The sequence below is a fragment of the Sorex fumeus genome, unplaced genomic scaffold (assembly GCF_029834395.1).
Source record: "Sorex fumeus unplaced genomic scaffold, SorFum_2.1 ptg000046l, whole genome shotgun sequence".
NCBI classification, from domain to species: Eukaryota; Metazoa; Chordata; class Mammalia; order Eulipotyphla; family Soricidae; genus Sorex; species Sorex fumeus.
The window spans coordinates 14,212,551-14,235,991 of NW_026606103.1; the positions used below are offsets into that span (position 1 = coordinate 14,212,551).

The 23,441-nt window shown below is 41.8% G+C and overlaps 1 protein-coding gene and 1 non-coding gene across 2 annotated transcripts; both read left to right on the forward strand.

Annotated features, from left to right (window-relative positions):
- The first annotated feature begins 718 nt into the window (after positions 1–718).
- LOC130031250 (transmembrane protein 184C-like) lies at positions 719–1,936 on the forward strand. The gene has a single exon (XM_056122512.1). The coding sequence runs from the start codon at positions 719–721 to the stop codon at positions 1,934–1,936; it is 1,218 nt and encodes a 405-aa protein (XP_055978487.1).
- A 20,005-nt stretch (positions 1,937–21,941) lies between these two features.
- Positions 21,942–22,068, forward strand: LOC130031332 (small nucleolar RNA SNORA9). The gene has a single exon (XR_008793678.1). It is a non-coding gene; the product is annotated as a small nucleolar RNA SNORA9 (small nucleolar RNA).
- Positions 22,069–23,441: the final 1,373 nt, after the last annotated feature.

Consider the following 23,441-nt stretch of genomic DNA (forward strand, 5'->3'; position numbering starts at 1 on the left):
TCCAAACTAGGCTTCTGCAGCGATCACACATTCAGGACATACCACGATCATTAAGAATGCCAGGATGATCAGCATTAGGGGAAGGATTAACTCCCTCCACTTATTTAATTGCTTAATGTGCTTAATGAGACAGGAACACTGTATGTAGTAGATGATTCCACAAAAACCTAAGGCCGGGAAAGCAGATCTGGCCGGGAATGAGGCAACCAGGGCGCTCTGCTCTGATGAACTGGACTCGGGGTTTGCGGCTCCAGGCAGATTTCCTTAGAGCCCTGCAGAAGCAGCTCCAGAGTGTACAAACAGTCCGGGGAGTTCCCAGGGAGTGAAGGACCCTCTTGGGCCTCACCCCTGTACATCATCAGCAAGATTGGACCAGGAGAGCCAGGGTGGAAGCTTGGCCCCGAGAGAAGGGGCCGAGACCATCTCAATGTAGGCCACTGCTCTCCTTTAGAGGCCAGACAGAGTGCAGGGGTTCAGGGGCAAGGGGTCGCGCCAGGGGTCCCAGGACTTTGTAAGGGGCCAGATGCAGGCAAGCAGCGAGGATGCTGCCCGCAGCGCCCCCGGCGGCCGTCAGTGGTACAGCGGGGGCGGCGCCCAGCGGTACCCCTGATGTCACACTGCTGCTTTGTTACATGGAATGCGCATCCACCTATAACCTTGGACCTCAGCGCAGGGGCCTCAGAGACTTTCTGCGCTCTTTGCCTTCAGCCTTTGAGAAATGCTCGACACGTGCGTGCCTAAACTTAAGAACTGGAGGCGTTGGATCCGACCCTTAGTGCTGACCCTCTATCTGCTGGCCGTGGTCGTGACCATCCCCCTGGGTGTGTGGCACCTGCAGAAGCTGGAAGTCAGTATCCACACCAAGGCGTGGTTTATCGCCGGGATCTTCGTGCTGTTCACCATCCCCGTGACCTTCTGGGAGATTCTGCAGCACTTGGTGCACTACACGAGGCCCGAGCTTCAGAAACCCATCATGAGGATCCTCTGGATGGTGCCCGTGTACAGCATAGACAGCTGGGTGGCTCTTAAGTATCCGTCCATCGCCATCTACGTGGACACCATGCGGGAGTGTTACGAAGCGTATGTCCTCTACAACTTTATGAACTTCCTATTCAACTACTTGAAGAGCCAGTACCCCAACCTGGAAGCTATGATGCAAGGCAAAGAGAAGACGCAGCCCCCCATACCCTTCTGCTGCTGCCCGCCCTGCCCCGTGGGAGAGGTGTTGCTGTACCGGTGCAAGCTGGGAGTGCTGCAGTACATCCTGATCAGGCTGATCACCACCTACGCCGCCGTGATCTGTGAGATATTCAAGGTGTACAGTGAAGGAACCTTCAGCTTGCACAGAGCCTGGATGTATTTGGTCATCATCAACAACGTGTCCCAGTTCTTTGCCATGTATAGCCTCCTGATATTTCATAAAGCCCTGAAAGAGGAGCTGAGGCCCATCCAGGCAATAGGAAAGTTCCTTTGTGTGAAGCTTGTCGTTTTTGTCACATTCTGGCAAGCAGTGTTGATTGCTTTGCTGGTGAAATTTGGTGTAATTTCCCAGAACTCCACCTGGGAGTGGCAGACAGAAGAGACAGTGGCCACGGGGCTGCAGGACTTTATCATCTGCATAGAAATGTTCATTGCCGCCATAGTCCACCACTACACCTTCTCTTATGCCCCTTATATGGGAGACGAAGAACGAGGAACATGTTGCTCTTTGTTCCTAGAAATATGGGATGTCTCTGACATCAAAAGTGACATTTCTAAGCAGGCGAAGAACATTAGCAAAACGTTAAGGGGGAAACCAAAAAGTAAAAATGTTCCAATGGACGAAGATGAGCAATTCAACCTGTTGTCTTCATCACCAGACACTTCAGTCACTTCTTCCACATCACTGCCACACATTGGTAGTCACCAAGAGCTTGAAGAAGTCCTGGTAGAATAGAATGTGCCTAGTACAGTTACATACGTAAGTCATGTAAAATGACACAGAAGAACACATGGAAGAAGCTGAGACTTCAGAATCCATAATCCATAATCCATCATCCAGTGCTGTACTCCTCAATACTTTTTATTTCTCTGTGTTCCTCTTTCTTCCCTTCTTCATTTCCTCCTACTGTACTCTCCTCTCCCTTTCTCCTTTCTATTTTATTCTTTTTCTTCCCTCCCATCCTAGAGCAATGCAGAGGACCATCGCTTGGACAGCCAATCTATGGAGAAGACATCAGACATAAGGACGGTCGGTCCAGGTACAAGTTCCAGTTCTGCACAGACTCATTAGGCTCACCTTGACCTGCCTCCAGTGAGGCTCCCACACTCCCACAGGCAGACAGGGAGTGTCCCACTGTCTGCCCACAGGAACTGAGGGGGGGTGTTTTCTTTCATTCTTTTCCTCCTTCCTTTCCTCCCTCCCTCCCTGCCTCCCTCCCTCCCTCCTTCCCTCCTTCCCTCCCTCCTTCCTTCCCTCCTTCCCTTCCTCCCTCCCTCCGTCCTTCCCTCCTTCCCTCCCTTCCTCCCTCCCTGCCTCCCTACGTCCCCTCCTACTATCCTTCCTTTGTTCCTTCCTTCCCTCCCTCCTTCCCTCCCTCCTTCCCTCCCTCCTTCCCTCCCTTCCTCTCTCCCTCCCTCCCTCCCTCCTTCCCTCCTTCCCTCCCTCCCTCCCTCCCTTTCTTCCTTCCTTCCTTCCTCCCTCCCTCCCTCCCTCTTCCCTTCCTTCCTTCCTTCCTTCCTTCCTTGCCTCCCTCCTCTTCCTCCTTCCCTTTTCCTTCCTTCCTTCTCCTTCATACCATCTTTCTTTTCTATTTCTTTCTCTTTTGTTTTCTTCCTTTATTTTTTCTTATTCCTCTGTCCCTTTCTCTCCTTCCTCTTTTCCTACGTCCTTCATCTTTCTCTTTTACTTCCTTCCTCTCTTTTTCCTTTCTCCCTTTCCTTTTTGCTCTCTCTACACCTTCCTACCTCTGTTCTTAACTCTTTCCTTCTTTCTCTTCCATTTCTTTCTTTCCTTACTTCCTTCATTCCTTCCTTCCATCCTCGTTTCTTTTCCTTCCTTTTATTTTTCTTCCTTTCTTTCTTCACTCATTTATTCCCTCCTCCCTCACTTCCTCCCCATTTCTTTTTCTTTCTTTTGTTTCTTTTATTCCATTTTATTTCTTCCTTTATTTCTCTACCTTTCTTTTTCTTCCATTCTTCATTCCCTCCTACCATACTCCCCTCTCCATTTACCCCCTTTTTTTAATACGTTCGTTCTTTTTTCTTCCTTCCATCCGATTTCTTTCTTTCCCTCCCTTCCTTCAGTCCTGGAATCCTCCAATTTTCTTCTTTCCTTCCTTCCTTCCTTCCTTCCTTCCTTCCTTCCTTCCTTCTTCTCCTCTTCCTTCCATTCTTTCCTTTCTTACTTTTGATACTTGCTTCTTTTGGTTTTTCTTTCCCTTATTTCTAACTTTCTTTCTTTGATTTCTTTCTTTCATTCTTCCTTATTCCCTTCTCCTTCCATTCTGTCTTCTTTTAGCCTTTCCTCCCACCATTCTTTTCCTTCTTCTTTTTCACCAATTCTATCCTTTTTTTATCTTCTTTTCTCAGGGCTTACTCCACAGTCCTCGCTGAGGGAACACTCCTATTGGTGATTAGGGGACCACATAAATTGCCAGGGATCCAATCTGGGTTGGCTGTGTAGAAAACAAATGCCCTACTGTAATAATAGTACAGGCCCTCCCGTTGATCATCGATTTGCTCGAGCGGGTCCAGTAACGTCTCCATTGGAGACTTTGTTGTTACTGTGTCTGGCATATTGAATACTCTCGGTAGCTTGCCGGGCTCTCCGAGAGGGGCGGAGGAATCGAACTCGGGTCGGCCATGTTGGCTGCATGCAAGGCAAACGCCCTACCCACTGTGCTATCGCTCCAGCGTAATAATAGTAATAATAGTACAGCAGGTGGGAAATTTTCCCTGAACAAGACCGCCCTGGCTTAGATCTGCAGTATCCTGTATGGTGCCCCGAGAACTGCCAAGAGTAATTAGAGTGCCAGGAGTAACCCATGAGCATTGCCAGTGTGACCCAAAGAGCTAAAGAATGGCAAATGCCATACCTGCTGCACTCTCATTAGCAAGAAAGCGGTGGTGGGTTTGGGAGAATTGTATGAAATATTTGCACCTAAAACTCAGAAGATTGAAAGTTAGTTTCTTGTACAGAAAAATAAATGGTTCCTGGTCCTTCCCTAGATGTCCAGGCCTCACCTTTACTTGTGAATGATAACCATGTCTTGTCCCTGACACTTTCTGGACCCTTGGAGGACTTCCCTGTCCTGTCCCAAGCTGTCTACTTGCCCCCCCCCCACGAACAATGCCTGTGTCCTGTCCCTGCGTTGCTCTCTATCTCATCTAAGCTTTCCTCTGTCTCCAGGACAGCTGCCCAGGCAGATTAGATCCTATGTTCTGTACCATCAAATGGGCTTCACAGCTCTATCCCAGCAGTTCCTGTCATGCAGTCCTTGCTTTCCTACTCTCTGGCCATGTTCATGTGTGTGTGGGTGAGAGTCCTGTGCTCAGTGCCTTGTCACTACAGGGCATCTTGAGCCCTGCCTGGGTCTGAGCCCCATGTCTAGTAAAGACCTGATCCATGGAGAGAGGAGAGAGTCCAGAGAATGTGTGCTCAGAGACAGAGGGAGGGGGGCTTCCTTTTATCTACTGCCGAGTCCCACCCCAAGCCATCCTATTCTACGTTCTGATTGCCTGGTCCATAGGCAGAGATTGAAAGTGACCTAGCACTCTACACCTCAGCTTCTGCTGAAGAATTCCCCTAAATTATTAATTTATCCCCTAAAGCATTAACTCCTAATGTCAGGAGTGATTACCCTAAATTTATTTTAGGGATTGGGCCAAAGGCCCATCTTCTGAAATGACTTCTTGTTGACATGTGGGTGCTGGTCTTTCTTTGGACCCCTAGGATACAACTCCTGTTCCCTAACTGGAGCTCTGGTGAAGCTGTGGTTAGTTTCTATGATGGTGGTCGAATGATCATTGGGGTTTCAAGACTCCAGTGTGACAGACATGGTTAGACATGTGGCAACTAAATCCCATCTCACTAAAACCAAAGAACATTATAGAGCAAATATTCTCATATGAAGAAATAGAAAGTATAAAGTACTCCCTTGCCCCTATAGAAAGACATAGAACTATTTCCAAGAGAAGAAAACAATTATTAACCTTGAAAATATATATCTATTTTGTAGATGCTGTGCTTCAAACTTCTTGTCCCTGTGGTTTGCAGTGTTGGATTCTAGAGCAACTATTTCTGGGACCTAGGACTTGGTGGGTAGTCCTGTAACCAGTGCTTGTTATTATCATGGTTGGGGTCTCTGCAGAAGTTTCTCCTATTTGGACATTCACTTTTCCAGTGCCCGTCCTGATGGCAGAAATGGCATATCCCTTTTGAGTTTCTGTTGAAGTCCTCAAATGCAAAACCACTCTTGGGCTCTGTTTCTTCCTGTGCCCTCTTGTTCTCTGTTGCAATAGATTGCCAAAGCCCCTTTCAATAGTTCTCCAAGGACAACCTCCAGACCCACACCTATCTTCTGAAACTTTCTCCGTATATCTGGGGCAGCCTGCATAAACATTTTTTTCCATAAGATTAGTTCAACTTGCATAGGATCAGGATTTAGGTAGTGTATTTTCTAATTGCTTCCCTGACACTCTAAAGATATTGTGGGTGTTTTCTCTGGTTCCTGCTCAATAATGATCAACAAAGCATAATTAAGGGGTCAGTCTCTGCTTCTTGTTATTTTCCCTACTCTGTAACTCACAGTGTCTAGGCACCAAGCAGCAGTTGGCTGGTTGTAATTCCATCCTGAGTCTACAGGACAGACTGCCACTGCACTGTGGAATATATTTTATTTATCAAAGGATTCTGAATTCTCCAGAAATGATTATATGATTCAGATAAGTACATAATCAAGTTATGTACTTTTGTACAGTACTCTTTTGTTTGTTTTTAAGTTTTGATTTAAGATGAGTATTATAACTTTCCATGCCATTTCACACATTTGCAGAAAGCCCTGGAACTTCATTATGTACTTCTCAGGGTCATTCGAGAATCTCCCTAGATCTGGCTTTATCTGGCCTATAACTTTCAAGGAGAAAGGCACATGGATCCTGGATATTTCCTGCATCCCTGGGGAGCCTCCTGAAGTGGGCACAAAGCCATAAATCCTAAGTCTCCTGCTTTCCCGATAGTCAACAGGTCCATTTGTGGGTATGGATAAGGGAGAAACAACTCTGGGGCTATGAGCACTGCAGGAAGAGGGCTCTTAGGGGTTGTCCATTGTTCTAGTCTCATGGTATTTGGCAAGAAAAGAGGGTACCAATTTACAATTCCAACAAAGTCCAGGTTTTTCTCATAAAGCATAAAGCAGGTGAACATAAGGTGAACAATGTGCTTACCCATATTTTTACAAAACTAATAGAGTTCCCAGACAGCACTATGGTTTATACTTCCTTGTACTGGCCATACTTGACCTCCCAAATTGTGTTGTGGCCAGACTTGGTACAGAAGTGGCTGAGTCCTTCTTTATGGAGAAACTTCAAATCAAACTTTCCCCAGTTGTTCATTGGACAGCCCGATGGTGTGTCATCTGGAACCATTTGGTGGTTTCTCCGTCTGAAAACATACAAGTAGAAGAAATATTTCGGTGGCTGCTGTGTCACCATTCAGTGAATTACACAAGCCTGAGGATATAGCCTTCCTGAGTTCCTCAAGTCAGTTTAGGAGACATTTTCTTGTACCACCTTAAGTCCCTTTGCTCATTTTTCAGTGCTCTCTGGTTTCATATTGGCTAGGCCTGGAACTCACAGCTTGCATTAGAAGCTTTTTCCTTATATCAAAGGTTAGCTGTCTGATAACTGTACAGGAGCAAATTATCCAAATGACAATACCTTCCTTCCCTCACCAGACTCAGCATCCTTAATGTCTGATGGTGAGCACCCATGAATGAGGCGTGTCTGTGCCTACTGGCAGCATAGACTGCCCTGGACATACAGAGAAAGTTTCAAATAGTAGGCTTGGTTTCAAGGGTTAGCCTTGGAGAACTACTGAAAGTGAGAAAGAAAGTCGATTGAAATAGGGAACAGAGGACACAGGAATCGAGCCCGAACTGCTGTTGCATTTGAGAACTTCAAAACTAGCTCCAAAGGGAGATGTTATTACTGCCATCAGGAAGGGCATTGGAAAAGTAAATGTGCAATTAGAGAAAACTTCTGCAGAAACCCATTTCCATGATAATAGTCACTGATTAGAAGACTACCCACTAAAACCCAGGTCACAGAAATAATTATTTTAGATTCCAACACAAACTACAAGGACAAGAACTATGAAGCACAAAATCTAGAAGATGCAAAATATCTCTTCAAGGCTAATACTTAAATGTGTTTTTCACGTGTAAATGGTTCTATATGTTTCTATGGGTGTTAAGGGATGTTTTTATATTTTCTGTTTCTTCATATGGGGATATTCTCTCTAAAGTTCCCTGGTCTTAGTGAAATAGATTTTAGTTGTCACAGGTCTGAGCGTGTCTGTCTCTCAAGTCTTGGAGCCCCACTAATTATCTGACCAGACATCAGGGACACTGACTCCTACCCCACTGTTCCAGTTAGGGAACAAGTGTGGCACCTAGGAGTCCCAAGCAAAACGAGCATCCACATGCCAACAGGAAGGAGTTTTAGAAGATAGGCCTTTGCCACAATCCCTAAAAGAATTTAAGGTAACCACTACTCGGGGCGGGGGAGGGGGGGAGACACAGCAGGAGCTGAGGTGTAGAGTCCCAGGAACAGGGAGCCAATCTCAGCCCATGGAACAGGGAGTCAATCTGAACACAGAATTGGAATGCTGAGGGTAGGATTTGGCAGCAGATTAAAGGAAGTCCCGAGTTGGGGTGCTCTCTCTATCTGTCTGTCTCTATCTCTCTTTCTCTGTCTTTCTCTGTCTGTATCTCTGTCTCTGTCTCTGTCTCTTTCTCTGTCTCTGACTCTCTCTCTCTGACTCTCTGTCTCTCTCTCTGAGAACATGCATTCTGGATACTGTCCTCCCAATAGATTAGGTAGTATGGTGTACCCTGACACGAGGCACAGTATCACTCGTGCCCAGATTCTGGCAGTTAGAGGCAAGGCTCTGATGCTCAGGATAGCTCAGGTACAGACAGGGCTCAGACATCCAGATAGTTACAAGGTACTGAGCACAGGACTCTCACCAGCAGACACATGGCCCTGGCTAGAGAGTAGCAAAACCAGGACTAAAAGACAAACTGCTGGGGCACAGCTGACAGGTCCAGTGATGGTGCGAAACCTAGGCATCTTGTCCCCATGGGTGGCGGTGGCCCCATGTGAGGATAGAGAACAGCTCCTGCTGCTCAACTATCAATTGGTTCCTTTGCCAAATGCAGCATCTCTTAGGCCCATCTCAGTTTTGAGGGGATACCTCAGTGCTCAGTGGTTACTCCTGGATCTGCCCTCATTACTTACTTCTGGCGATGATCAGGGAACCTTACTGGATGCTGAGGATTCAACCCGGGTTGGCTGTGGGAAAGTAAATGCCCTACCTCCTATACTATCGCTCAGTCCTTTCCTCCACCCACTTCTTGATAAGGTCTTTGGATATTTTTCTTTGATCTTTTTAAGTAGTTTAAATATCCTGGAGATCAACCCTTTATGATGTGTTGAATGCAAGTTTTTTCACATTTCGTTGGCTGTCTTTTAGTTTCAGCCTTTCATTTTTCCATGCAGAAACATTTTAATATAGTCCCATTTGTTTATTTTTCATTCTGTTTCCTTTGCCAATCATATTATTGAAGACATCTTTGAGGTTGAAATCTCAGACTATTCTGCCTATATCTTCCTAAATGTATTTTAGTTTCCAGTCAGATCTCAAGATCTTTTATTCACTTTGATTTGACTTTTGGATGTGGATCCAGCTTTAATGTTTTACCTGTGGTTATCCGATTTTCTCAGCAACATTTCTTGAAGAGGCTATCTTGACTCCTTTTCATGTTCTCACCTCCTTTTATCAAAGTTATGTCTATAAATATTTTTTTACCTTGAGTATTCAATTCTTAACATTGATCATAAAACCAAACGTTATTCCAGTACCTTGCAGTACCTTTATTCCAGTAACTTGAATAAAGCCTAATTTTAGGCCAGTACCTTGCAGTTTTGATCCGTATAGTTTTATAAATGTAGTTTCAAATTATAGGTAATGAGATACCTACAAATCTCTTCTTTTTCAGTATGGATTTGACTTTTTGTGGTTTCTTGTGATTCCGTACAAACTATATTGCTGACTTTTCTAGGTCTTTGCAGAATGTCATCTGAATTTGGATGGGCATTATGTTGAATATATGAGCTAAGGTAGATTAATAATTTTAATAAATTTAGTCTTTCTGTCTGTAATTGTGCATGGAATTGTTTTTTATTTCCTAAGGTCTTCTATGTCTTTATTAAGTGGTTGAAAGTTTTCATGATGTAGATCTACATCTTTTGTTAGGTTTAATCAGAGATTCTTGATATTTTGGAAACTGATATATTTATTTTGGACACTAATATAAATGGGATAGACTCCTTGGTGGCTTACTCCTCTCATTCACTGATTTGTATATAAGAATGACTCCAATGTTTGTGCATTGGGTTTTTTACAGCGAGTTTTACTGTATTGATTTATTAATTTTAGTAGCATTTGGTTGACTCTTTAGGGTCTTCGAAATATACTATCATGTCATGGTCAAATAGTAATGATTGGACTTCTTTCACAATTTGGGTCCCTTGATTCATTTTTCTTGCCTTGTTGCTGTAGCCAGGACTTTTAATACAATATTGAATAAAAGTGGAGGATGAAAGGATAGTGGACATCCTTGTACCTTATCTGAGAAGAAATATTTTGCATATTTTATTATTAAGAATGATACTGGCTGTTGGGCTGGATGGATAACACAGTGATTAAGGTGCTTGCCTTGCATGTGGCTGACCCGGGTTTAATCCCTAGCATCCAATATGGTCCCTGAATCAGTCAGGAGAGTGACTCCTGAGTTTGGTAAGAAAACTGAAGGGTGTTACCAAAAATCATGAAAATAAAATAAAAACAATTAAAAAAAACAAAGATCTTGGCCTTGGGATTGTTACAGATGGTCATTACTGCCTTGAAAAGGGTTTCTTCCACCCCTAGTTTAATAAAGTTCTTTTTTTCAACATGAATGGATTCTGAAACTTGTCAGAAGTTATCTCTGCATTCACCAATATGATCTATGATTTTTTTCTTCCATTTTAGTAAAAACCTTCTTTGAAAGTCAGATAGAACTTTCCAGTAACCCCATTGGACCTGGAATGTTGTTCTTGATGAGACTACTTAGTCATGATCGGTCTATTAATAAACACTACATCCTTCTCATTCAGATTTTTTAAATGATATAATTCTAAGAGGGCTGGAGCGATAGCCCAGCGGGTAGGGTGTTTGCCTTGCACGCAGCCAACCAGGCCGACCTGGGTTCAATTCTTCCGCCCCTCTTGGAGAACCTGGCAAACTACCAAGAGTATCTCACCTGCATGGCAAAGCCTGGCAAGCTACCCATGATGCATTCGATATGCCAAACACAGTAACAATAAGTCTCACAATGGAGACGTTACTGGGCCCGCTCGAGCAAATCAATTTACAATAGGAGGACAGACAGTGCTGATTCTAAGAATCTGTTCATTTCTTCCAGATTCTTCAACTTAATATCATAAAGTTTTTCATAGTGACCTCTTACATACTGAAATTCCAAGGGATCTGTAATGATCTACACTTTTGGTCTCTGATTTATTTTATTTGAACTTTTTTTCTTTTCTCTTGATTGTGAGTCTAGTGAAAGGTTTGTCTCTCTTGCTTATCATTTGAGGAAGCAGCTGCTAGTTTTATTGATTCTTTGAATTTCTTTTGTGCTTTCTATATTATTGATTTCCTCTCTTGACTTCAATTTTATCCTTTCAGTCTTTGTATTTTATTTGTGGGCTGGAGCGATAGTACAGCGGGCAGGGTGTTTGCCTTGCACGTGGCTGACCTGGAATCACTTCCTCCGTCCCTCTTTGAGAGCCAGACAAGCTACCGAGAGTATCCCGCCCACACGGCAGAGCCTGGAAAGCTCCCTGTGGCGTATTCGGTATGCCAAACACAGTAACAACATGTCTCACAATGGAGATGTTACTGGTGCCCGCTGGAGCAAATAGATGAACGATGGTAGGACAGTGCTACAGTGCTATTTTATTTGTAGTTCCTTCTCCAGATTTTGAGACATGTATTTAGGTTGTTGATTTGGAGTTTTGGGTGTGTAGGGACACCTGGTCCTCTTCCCCAAACTACAAATTGGCTTCAGGCCAATTTGTTTTCATTTTCCCAACCCCTTAGTTTCCTTGTCAGTTGCTTCCTTAAGCCTTTTCCAAAGAAGAGCCATTTTCCAGTTATAATTCATGTGGGCCCGGACACACTCCGGTGTAGAAGTCAGGCTAGTATAGAGCTTGTCTCAGGGCCATCCAAGGAGGTATTAGGATTTAAGACCAATGTAAGGCAACTCAAGCTTAAAATAAGTGAATGTGATGAGTGCCCAGGTTCTTTAATCAGAGTCCACCTGCATTGCTAGTATTTTAGAATTAATCCACTCACACATTGATTTATAGAAAAAGCATAGCTTTATAAGTATTCCTTGTCCAGCACAACAAGGAATTCACATGAGCAAAACACACAAAAGGCATTAAGGAAAGATACAAGCAAATATCTCACTAACATCCTGATGTGTAATACTCAGGTAATTAACTGAAAGAACACAATGTTTCTAAATTCATTTCAAACAAACATTTGGTATGATCATGCACCAAATTATTTAATTTTATGCTCATCTTCAACATTTTGTTACACGCATGACAACTCTATTTTTCCTTTTCTTTGACTTTCTCTTTTTCTCTTCTTTACTTCAGTGAAAGGTTGGGAGTGAGGAAGCTGACGTCTTGTGCCTGGCTCTGTGCTCAGGGATCCTGGCAGGACTCAGGGGACCATATAGGGATCAAACTGGCCTGTCACATGCAAGGCAAACACTCTACTTGCTGTAATATCGCTTGGGCCTCCTCTATTTCTTTTAAACTTTAAAATTGTGTAAAAACATTCTATTTGATGTAAAATTTAGCTTAACCACATTTTCCCCATCTGCAGTACACAGTTTAGATAATGTTAGACACTGTTCATATTTATATCTTTAAAACAGTGCTTGAAAATTAACACAATTTTATGAAAGGGGACAATATTTAAAATCAGTTATGTCTACCTTAGTTTGAAGTCAAATATTTCTTCTAGCTTTCTATTTTTCCTCCTTTTTTAAAAGGCCATTTTCCCACGAGACAATAACTTCTACTACAGTATTTAAAATCCTAAGTTCCCTTTACCCTAAGACATATTTTGTTTTCCTAAAATTCCCTATTCATAAAGCACTCAGAACTGTTCTTAAAAATATCATACTATCCAACCATCGCCATCCTGAGATGGTGATGTCTTCATAATCCCAGCTCTCAGTTTTGCAAAGAGGGACGGGGAGCTAACTGTCATCAGGTTGTGCTCCTTTTTCTTTCTTCATTTTACTTCATCAGGGGAACCTTTCTATGAAGAGCCCAAGTTGTGGTCTCACGTAGTAACAGAAAAGCATGGACACGTGGGTTCTCATCCTATCACAGTTCTGAGTTAAAATACTGGAGACATTCGCAAACTTGGTTTAAGAGCCACCGTTTCACAGCACCGTTTCACATGCATAGACCAGACAATATTGGTACACTGAAAATTACAAAACTTTCAAGTGTAACAAAAACCAAACACAAACACATTATTCTATAAATAGCCAAAATCTTTAGAATACTTAAGAGTTAACTATTACATACTACACTTTTGCTCCAGCAAAACTTTGCTACGTGGCTGGAGCAATAGCACAGCGGGTAGGGCCTTTGCCTTGCACGCGGCCGACCCGTGTTCGATTCCCAGCATCCCATATGGTCCCCTGAGCACCGCCGGGAGTAACACCTGAGTGCAGAGCGAGGAGTAAGCCCTGTGCATCGCCAGGTGTGACCCAAAAAGCAAAAAAAAACCCAAAAAACACAAAAAAAGCTTTGCTCCTGTTGTAAATTAACCTAGGTTTATTTTGCATCCTTAAAACCACAATTTCTAGGAAAACATATTAAAGAGTTTTAAAAACTCACATATATTATCATATATCAAGAATTATTTAATTTAATCACATATTAAGCACTATAAAAATTTCATATTTATACTTAAGACTTAGGTCATGACTGTGTTTCAGACCAGGTGTCAAAACTACCATATAAGATGATTTGTGTTAATGAAATGCATTTTCATATTCTAGGCAAAATAATTAGCAGTATAGCCTAAAAATTCTTATTAGGGCTCTCTGGCTTTGCAGAATCCAATAAAAAATTCAGAAACAAACAAAAAATTCTTCTTATAACTGTGTCCCGTTTTTTAAAACTTAATCCTTTATTTTAGAAATCACCCAAAGTCACAGGGTAACCTAGCAGTTTGAAGTTTAAAACGCCCCCATTTCTCTTCCCTTTCATCTGTAATCCATAGTGAAGAAACAATAAATTCCTGAGCTGGAGACTTCCTCCAGTCTCTTCAGGAGCATCGAGGAATGGAGCTATTGCTAAGGTTACCAAATCAGCCTAACAATTTAAACTTACCAAAAATCTCAGAGATCAAATATTGCTAGGTATGTTAAATTATTGGCTTTTTTGAAGTTTTTAATTGAATCACTATGAGATACAGAGTTACAAATCTTTCATGACCAGGTTTTCAGGCATACAATGTTCCAAAACCCATCCCTCCACCAGTGTCCATTTCCCACCACAAATGACCCGGGGGAAACTCCTGTCACTGCCCCTCCCCTAGCCTGCCTTTATGGCAGGCGCTTTCCTTCTCTCTCTCTTAATTTTGTAGTCAAATACTTAATTTAAATTATGTAGCACATAATAATTATTTGAACCAGAGTGAGAGCATAGCCGGTAGGGTGTTTGCCTGTACATGGCCAACCTGAGTTTGATTCTTCCACCCCTCTCGGAGAGCCCGGCAAACTACCAAGAGTATTCTGCCCGCACGGCAAAGCCTAGCAAGCTACCCATGATGTATTCGATATGCAAAAAAAAAAAACAACCCAGTAACAACAAGTCTCACAATGGAGATGTTACTGGTGCCCGCTCAAGAAAATTGATGAACACGATGAACAACGGGAGGACAGAGTTATAGTGACAGTGCTATAATAATTATTTAATAATATAACATAAATTATTGTATTATATAACTAACTACAAGTTATATACTTAACTTTATAGTCATATAATTAAAATAGTAAAGATTTTTTTAAAACGACAATGTCTTCCAAATGGATCTTAATTTATATAAAAGCAAATATCATGCAATGTTTTATTATTCCATTCTTTTCATGGAATGTTTATTCCTGAGCACTTCCCTTGCTTCCTATCCAAAATTTTCCTTAGAGTCTAGTTCTGGGAAGCCTTGTTCCACCAAAGTTCTCACAAAACAATAGCTACTTATTAATTTCAACATCATAATTGTAAAACTTTCAAGACAAATTTAAATCAATTACTTTAACATACATACTAACAATTTAATTTAAAATGGTGATTACAATTAATTATCTTGATTTATTTGATTTGTTCTTTAATGAAACTGCAAGGAAAGACAACTTCCAGGCTGCTCCCATATTAAAGTGGCCTCTTCCAGTTAGTATCAGGGCTAACTCTTCACAAGTAAACCCTAAGTTCTCCAGGGTATGGCTGGCTTGCTCTCCTTTCAACTTCACTAAGTAGCTGGGTGGAGTCCTCAGTCTAGTCATCCTAGAATCATTAAAAATATATCAAAAACCAGATAGTTCTAAATATTGGTACATGACACTTCACAACTGAACTCCAGCTTGTCCTAAGGGCCTTTAATTTTTATTTTACCCTGGCTTTAACGTTCCAGTATTTCAAATATACACAGATACAGTGACTAAAAAGATAGTCTCTCTCTCTCTCGCTCTCTTGCTCTCTCTCACACGCACGCACACACACAGATTTGAGGGGCACTTCAAATATTTTTTGTTGCATTGAATCACCATGAGATACACAGTTACAAAGTTTCTCATGATTGGGTTTCAGTCATACAATGTTCCAACGACCATTTCTTCAGCAGTATGCCAGTATGCATGTTCTCCATATGTCTTCCTTCCCCCCATCTGCCTGCCTCTATGGCAGACCACTCTCTCTCTCTCTCTCTCTCTCTCTCTTTCTTTCTTTCTTGAACACCCCCCCCCTCAGTTCCTGTGGGCAGACACTGGGACACTCCCTCTCTGCCTGTGGGAGTGTGGGAGCCTCACTGGAGGCAGGTCAAGGTGAGCCTAATGAGTCTGTGCAGAACTGGAACTTGTACCTGGACCGACCGTCCTTATGTCTGATGTCTTCTCCATAGATTGGCTGTCCAACCCATGGTCCTCTGCATTGCTCTAGGATGGGAAGAAGGAAAAAGGAAAGAATAAAAGAAAAAGAGGAGAAAGGGAGAGGGGAGCACGGTAGGAGGAAATGAAGGAGGGAAGAAAGGAAGATAGAGAAATAAAGGAAGAAAGAAAAAGCATAAAGAAGTGCAGCACTGGATTATGGATTCCGAAGTTTCGGCTTTTATGTGATGTTCTTTGTCATTTTAAAGGTCTTCAGGTACCTCTAACTGTACTGAGCACATTCTGTGCCATCAGTGTGTCTCCAAGCTCGTGGTAATTACCAGTGTGTGGTTGTGAAGTGGAAAAAGTGACGTTTCGAGGAACAAAGAGTTGCACACTCGTAATTCTTGATCTCCCATATAAGGTGTAGTGGTGGACTATGGCAGCAATGAACATTTCTATGCAGAATGTTTCTGTCTCTGCTGTCTTAAATCACATGAAATTTTACCAACAAAGCAATCACCACTGTTTTCCAGAAGATAATGAGCTTCACATGAAAGAACATCCCCATTTGCTAGATGGGCTCAGATCCTCCTTTGGTGTTTAATAAAATATCAGGAGGCTGTACATGGCAAAGAACAGGGGCACGTTGATGATGACCAAATGCACGCAAGCTCTCTGCAAGCTGAATGTTCCTTCACATAGATGTTGCACGTCTCACAGATCTCAGAGGTGGTTGTGGTGGCCAGTCTGATCGTGACATACTGTAGCACAACCCCCTTGCACCAGGGCAGCAGAATTTCTCCCATGGAGCACGGAAGGAAGCAGAAGAAGGGAAGTGAGGACTTGTGCTTCTCTTTGCCTTTCCCCATGACTTTAGGTTGAAAACAGCTCTTCAGGAAGTTGACTAGGAAGCTCGTGAATTTATAGAGGACATAGGCCTCCTATCACTACCATAAGGTGTCCACATATTTGGTGATACTTCAGAGACACCCAGCTGTGTGACATGTGGGTGTGACATGGGCAACATCCTGATGATGGGCCTCTGGAACTTAGGCTTCGTGTAGGGCACCAAGTGCTGCAAGTTCCCCCAAGGGACATTAGGATGGTGACCATACAAGGATCCCCAAAATGAACCACACTTTGGTGTGGAAACTGACTTCCAGAGTCTGCAGCTGCCACACACAGGGACATGGCCACGACTATGGGCCATGAGAGGGTCAGCACTGCAGCTTTAGGCTGCATTCAATTGCCTCCAGTTGTTTTTTTTTTTTTTCATTTGTTTTGCGGCCACACCCTACAGTGCCCTGGGTTGACTCTGGCTCTGCATTTTAGAGGTCTCTCCTGGAGGCCTCAGGGACACCTGGGGTCTCAAGGATTGAGCTCCGGTTGGTCTTGTGCAGGAATCTGGCCTTTGCCCGTAGTTCTTGCACATGCACACACGCGCTAAGCATCCTTTTGCTATTATGCACCTCTTTGGAGCGAGGGGAGAGCGCAGACAGCAATATCGGTCAGGCAAGACCATTGATTGAATATGATGTGGTCAATTTCATTGTGGAATCATCCACTGGGAGACTCCCATATCCAACGTTTAGATTTAGCCTTCTGCAATTGTGAGATACCATAGATGGTCTTGGTCGACATGATGAACTCGGACAATCTCTCACCCTGTTCGTTCCATTCTAGGCCATGGGTCCTGATGTGGAGTTCTTCGGCTGATCTTCTCGGTCCTATCTTGGTATTAAAATCACTGACAATGATCTTGTAGAAGGTGTGGTCTTCTTTATAGAACTTCTCCAGCCATATCTGTTTAAGTGTAATTGTCCAATTCGGGTTGTTAGGCATTCGAATGAATCAATGTTTATGGCCAAGTTTGTGTTGACAAGGACACTGACAAGACCGACGCCTCTTTTGTCACATGTTCTGAGGAACAGCTCTTCCCCAGTGTCAAAAATGGCATGATGTGATTGATGCCTTCTCGTCTCGGTCAGACAAATGATGTTCTACTTGATTTTTCGCGCCTGCACCATCAGGTCCTCGATGGATGCATCTGATGCCAGCATACGTGCACTGAAAGTACAGTCATTTTTGTCCTTCTTCATTTTGGCAGCCTATTTTGGCCCTGAGATTTTATCAGCCCAGCCTCTTCTTCCTCATCTTTTGATATGTGCCAGTTTTGTAGTGTAAAGTGCTATCTCATTGTTTTGATTTCCATTCCCATAATGATTACTTATGTATAGCATTTTTTCATATGCCTTTTGATCATTTGTATGTCTTTGAAGAAGTTTCGTTTTATCTCTTCTCTCCATTTGTTTATGGGGTTGGATTTTTCCCATGGTTCTATCAGTGCTTATATGCATCTTGGATATTAACAATTTATCAAATGAATGATGGTCAATTATCTTCCAGTTTGGGGGGAATCTTTGTGTTTTTGTAACAGTTTTCATTCAGATAAGTTGTTTTGATATTGTCCTGCTTATCTGTGTTTCTGTTTGCTTGGCCAGTGGCAGTTGGCTCCTTAAAGATGCCTCTAGCTTCAAGTGTCCGTAAGTGTTCTTCTGACTATGTTTTTTTGGGTATTGAGGTACTTAACCATTTTGATTTGACTTTTGTACATGGTATTAGAAAAGGTTCTGATTTCTTTTCTTTTTTTTTTTTGCATTGACCAACTAGTTTTCCCAGCACCATTTGTGGAAGAAGTTCTCATGCTCCACCTAAGATGTTTTGCTTATTTACTCAAGATTAGCTGTCCATATACCTGAGGATCTGTTCCTGGGTTTTCAGTTCTATTTCACTGGTCTTAATGTCTGTTTATTATTTTACATACCAAGGTCTGTGGTGTTATTCTAATACCACACTGCTTTAATTACTACAGCTTTGCAGTATAGTTGAGATTGGGCAGAGTGATTCTTCCAGTTTTCTTTTTCCCTAGGATTTCTTTGGCTATTTTTGGTGGGGATTTGTCAGTCCATATAAATGTCAGGAACATTCAATGGGCATTTTTTATAAAGAAGTGAATCTATAATGATTTATTGAATCATACAATTTCATTGAATCTGTATAATGCTTTGGAGGATTATTGCCATCTTGGCTACATTAATCCTTCTAGTCTATGAACAGATTGTATTCTCACTGGTGTGAGGTGGTATGTGTCCTTGTTGTCTTGATTTGGATTTCTCTGATAAGTGATGCTGAGCATTTTTTTATTTGCCTACTGCTCATCCACCTATCTTCCTCTGAGAGGTGTCTATTCTCTAGCCTTCTGCTTTATCATTCAATTCTCTTGTTTCTAGGAGGGTTTTTTTTAGGTAGAGTGTTCAGAGCTTTTAAGTACAGTATCATGTAATTTGCAAATCAAGAGAGCTTGACTTTTTATCTGGTTACCTTAATATCTTCTTGCGTGATTACTATGGCATGAACTTCCAGTACAGTATTGAATAGAAATTGTGAGAAAGCCCATCCTTTTCTTGTGCCTCATCTGAAAGGGAAGGCTTTTAGTTTTCCTCCATGCAGTACTATGCTTTCTATGGATTTGTGTTAAATGGTTTTAACTATATTGAGGGAAATTTCTCCAACTCCATTTTTTAATTGAGAGTTTTTAATCATTAATGGATGTTGGATTTTGTCAAATGTGTTCCCTGCACCTATTGATAGGTTCATATAATCTTTATTTTTCAGGGCTATTGGTTTGTAGTTTTCCTTTTTTGTGCTGTCTCTGACTGCTTTTGGTATCAGGGTGATTGTTGGTTGCCCTGTGGAAACAAAATAGCAGGATTTTGCTGCTGGACAGGATGGGAGATCTAAGAGAGCTCCTCACTCCTTTAACCTTTCTAAGCTATTACACAAATTCTGGAGCTTTTTCTACTGGGATCTAAGCAGATAACATCCTCTTCTATGCCTGGTGAAGGCTGTTCGTGGAAACACGAACCCATTTCATTGGGGAGCAAATGCCCTGGTTGCCTCATTTCCTGCTGCAGACCCGTTTTCCAGACCTCACAGTTCCATGGATTCACTCACTGCTCTAAAGATTCCTACTTCTCCAGCACCAACGCTCAGGTCTCTTGGCCGCATGCGCTCATCCAAACACTCATACAGGCTTTTCTTGGTAAGTGTTTGTCTAATATTACTGTGGTTACATTTGTGGCTCCTTTTTGGCTATTACTTGCATGGGAATTTTTTTTAATTTTTATTAGTGGAACACCATGAGGTACAGTTGTAGACTTACAAATTTTTGTGCTTGGATTTCAATTATACAATGATCAAATACCCATCCCTCCACCAGTGCCCATTTTCCACCACCATGGGTCCTGGTATCCTTCCCACCCCCCATCCCCCCATAGCCCCATCCCCCGCCCCCCCCCCCCCCCCCCGTCTTTGTGGCAGAGCATTCCCTTTTGTTCTCTCTCTCTCCTTTTGGGTGCTGTGGTTTGCAAAAGAGGCATTGAGTGGCAATCATGTTTGGTCTATAGTCTACTTTCAGCATAATTCTCCCATCATGGGAAATCTTTTTCCATTTTTTTGACCTTTGTGTGTCGCTAGAGCTGGAGAATTTCTTTAGACAATATAAAGTATGTTACTGGCTTTTGTGTGTTTTTAAAAATTTAGCACAGCGGTAGGGCATTTGCCTTGCACGCAGCCAACATGGCCAACCCGAGTTCGATTCCTCTGCCCCTCTCGGAGAGCCCGGCAAGCTGCGGAGAGTATCTCGCCTGCACGGCAGAGCCTGGCAAGCCACCCGTGATGTATTCAATATACCAAACACAGTAACAACAAAATCTCCAATGGAGACGTTACTGGGCCCGCTCGAGCAAATCGACGAACAATGGGAGGGCCTTTTTTTTTAATGTATTTGGCCATTTATGTTTTTTTATGGGGAAGAGTAAACTTATATTAAAAGTAATTGCCACTGGGGACAGAGTCAGTATTGCCCTTAAAAAATAATCCTCTGTCCAGAGCAATGACTCAAATGGCTTGAGAGCATGTTTTGCCATGAATCTCCTGTGCTGGGTCCCTGGCACTGCTTGGCCCCCAAAGGTCCACAGGAAGTCCCCAAGCAAATAACTGGGAGTCACTCTCAGGTACCACTGAGAATGGCCCAAATATCAGAAAGGGAAAAATGTTATTTCTGTCTTACTTTTCTTGGGTTTTGTATTTTTCTTACTGCCTTTGTTCTCTGTAGGTGTATGTTAGCACAGTGTGAATCCCTTATTTTATTCTGTAAATACATTATAGTTTTTTGTTTGTTTGTTTCACAGATAAAGTATTTTCTAGTGTTATGGTGACATGGTTAACCTGAAGTCGGCTTCAATCACAATTTGTTTCTTTAGTGCTTGACTTCCCAACGCTGTTATGGATGTAACAATATATTGAGAGCACTATTATTCAATACAGTTCTGATAGCTGCTGCCACAGAAATTAAGCAAGAAAAAAATTTAAATTTGTGTTCAAATTGGCAAAGAAATCAAATTCACTGTTTACAAATGACATATCAAGAATCCTAAGACTGCATAACCAATCATTCATTAAACACTCCTAGAAGCAATAAATCTTTACAGGAAAGTTGCAGCTTACGAAAGCAAACAGGAAAATCTTTTGTGATTTTATATGTAAACAATGATAAAAGAGTGATTTAATTTAAAAATCCTGCTTATAGTTATGAAAAACATTAGGTAATGTGTAATCAATTTTTAGAAAGGAGGTGAAAGATTTACTTATTAAAACCTACAAAGCACTGTTAGGAATTTCGTATGTAGGAACCCAAAAAGGCTCCTCTGAAAAACTCCTCAAAACAATATATTTATATAGTAAAGTAGCAGGATACAAAACCAGTGCACAGGATTCTAATTTATTCTTACATGTAAACAAACAAACAACAACAAAAAAAAACCCAAATCCAGAATAGAAATAAACCCGATTGCAATCATGAAAAAACAGAAACCCCTTAGTTTAACAAAGGAGGTAAAAGACCTATTTAGTGAAAACTGAAAAACTTCTGAAAGGAATTTAAAATGAACTAATGTAATAGAAAAATATTCTTGGTTTAAGGATCATAATAATTGCCATCTTGAAAATGACTATCTTAACTCAAAGTAGTTTACAGAAACAGCAATTGTGAAAAAAATTTCCGTGGCATTATTCAAGGACATGGAGTAAATTTTTCTAAAATTTGCATTAAGCTACAAAACTCCTGACATAGCCAAAGCAATCTTGAGGAAAAATGGGAGGCATTGTGTCCCCAGACTTTAAATTCTGACACAAAGCTTTAGCAATCAAAATTGGTTGGTACCGGAAGAAAAAAAGTCTCTTCTCAATGGCATAGGATTGAGAAGTCAGGGAGAAACCCTCAGATGCATGAGCAATTTATTTATGAAGAAGTGCATGAATTGGAGCAAGGAAACCTCTTTAGCCAATGATTACGGGAAAACTAGATAGTCACAATTAAAAAAATGAAATTAGGTGCAAGCCTTCATCATACTTGGGTCTGGAGTGACCCTGTGCTTTCCCACAGTGCTTGCAATTATGAAACGTTGTGAGATCTTGACCTGCTCCATTCAGAGTAAGGTGTTAGAAATCTCAGACAATCGTGAAAAATAAGAAAAAGAATAAAACAGAAGCAATAAGGGAAAAATAGACCCCTCTTTCACCCTGTAAACAAAAATCAACTCAAGTAAATTAAAATATTTATATTGCACTTGAATCTTGAAAAATCCATTGGGGAAACATAGGCAAGACTCTCCAAAATCATGACCACAGTGAAGTCTGAAATGTAAGAACTCAAGTGGCAAAGGTAATAAAAACAGAAACGGAACTATATCAAACTAGAACACTTCTGCATTCTGTGAGCAATGTGCCCTACAATTAAAAGACATTCTGCTAATTGAAAGGATTTTGAGACCATACGCAAGATAAAGGACTAATATCTAAGATACATAAAGTGCTCTTAAAGCTCTCCATCACTACATGCAAAAAAATGGGCTCAGAACTCTGCCTAACACCATGTACAAAAGTAAGATCAAAATGGATTAAAGACCTCAACATCAGACCAGAAACCATAAGGAACATTGAAGACAAAGTTGGCAAAACCCTCCATGACATTGAAGCTAATGGTATCTTCAAAGATGCCACGCCACTGACTGAGCAAGTGAAAACAGAGATAGATAAATGGGACTTTCTTAAACTAAGAAGCTTCTGCACCTCCAAAGAAACAGTGACCAAAATACAAAGACAGTCTACAGAATGGGAAAGAATATTCGCCGAATACACATCTGACAAGGGGTTGATATCAAGGATATACAAAGTACTGGTTGAACTCCACAAGAAGAAAACATCCAACCCCATCCAAAAATGGGGCAATGAAATGAACAGAAACTTTCTCAAAGAAGAAATCCAAATGGCAAAAAAGCACATGAGAAAATGCTCTACATCATTAATCATAAGGGAGATGCAGATCAAAACCACAATGAGATACCATCTCACACCTCAGAGACTGGCCCACATTCAAAAGAACAAAAGCAATTGATGCTGCCACAGATGTGGCGAGAAAGGGACACTCCTTCACTGCTGGTGGGAATGCCGACTAGTTCAGCCCTTTTGGAAAACAGTATGGATGCTTCTCAAAAAATTAGAAATTGAGCTCCCATTTGACCCAGCAATACCATTCCTGGGAATATATCTCAGAGAGGCAAAAATGTATAGTTGAAGTGACATCTGCACTTGTTTGTTCATTACAGCACTCTTTACAGTAGCCAGAAACTGAAAGAAATCTGAGTGCTCAAGAAAAGATGACTGGTTAAAGAAACTTTGGTACATCTACACAATGGAGTACTATGTAGCTCTTAGAAAAGATGAAATCATGAAATTTACACACAAGTGGTACAACATGGAAAGTATCATGCTAAGCGAAATGAGTCAGAAAGAGAGGGTTAGGCATAGAAAGATTGCATTCATCTGGGGGAT

Bases quoted from the DNA above. Each gene is read 5' to 3' on its own strand.
- LOC130031250 (XM_056122512.1), top strand. From the start codon at position 719: ATGCTCGACACGTGCGTGCCTAAACTTAAGAACTGGAGGCGTTGGATC.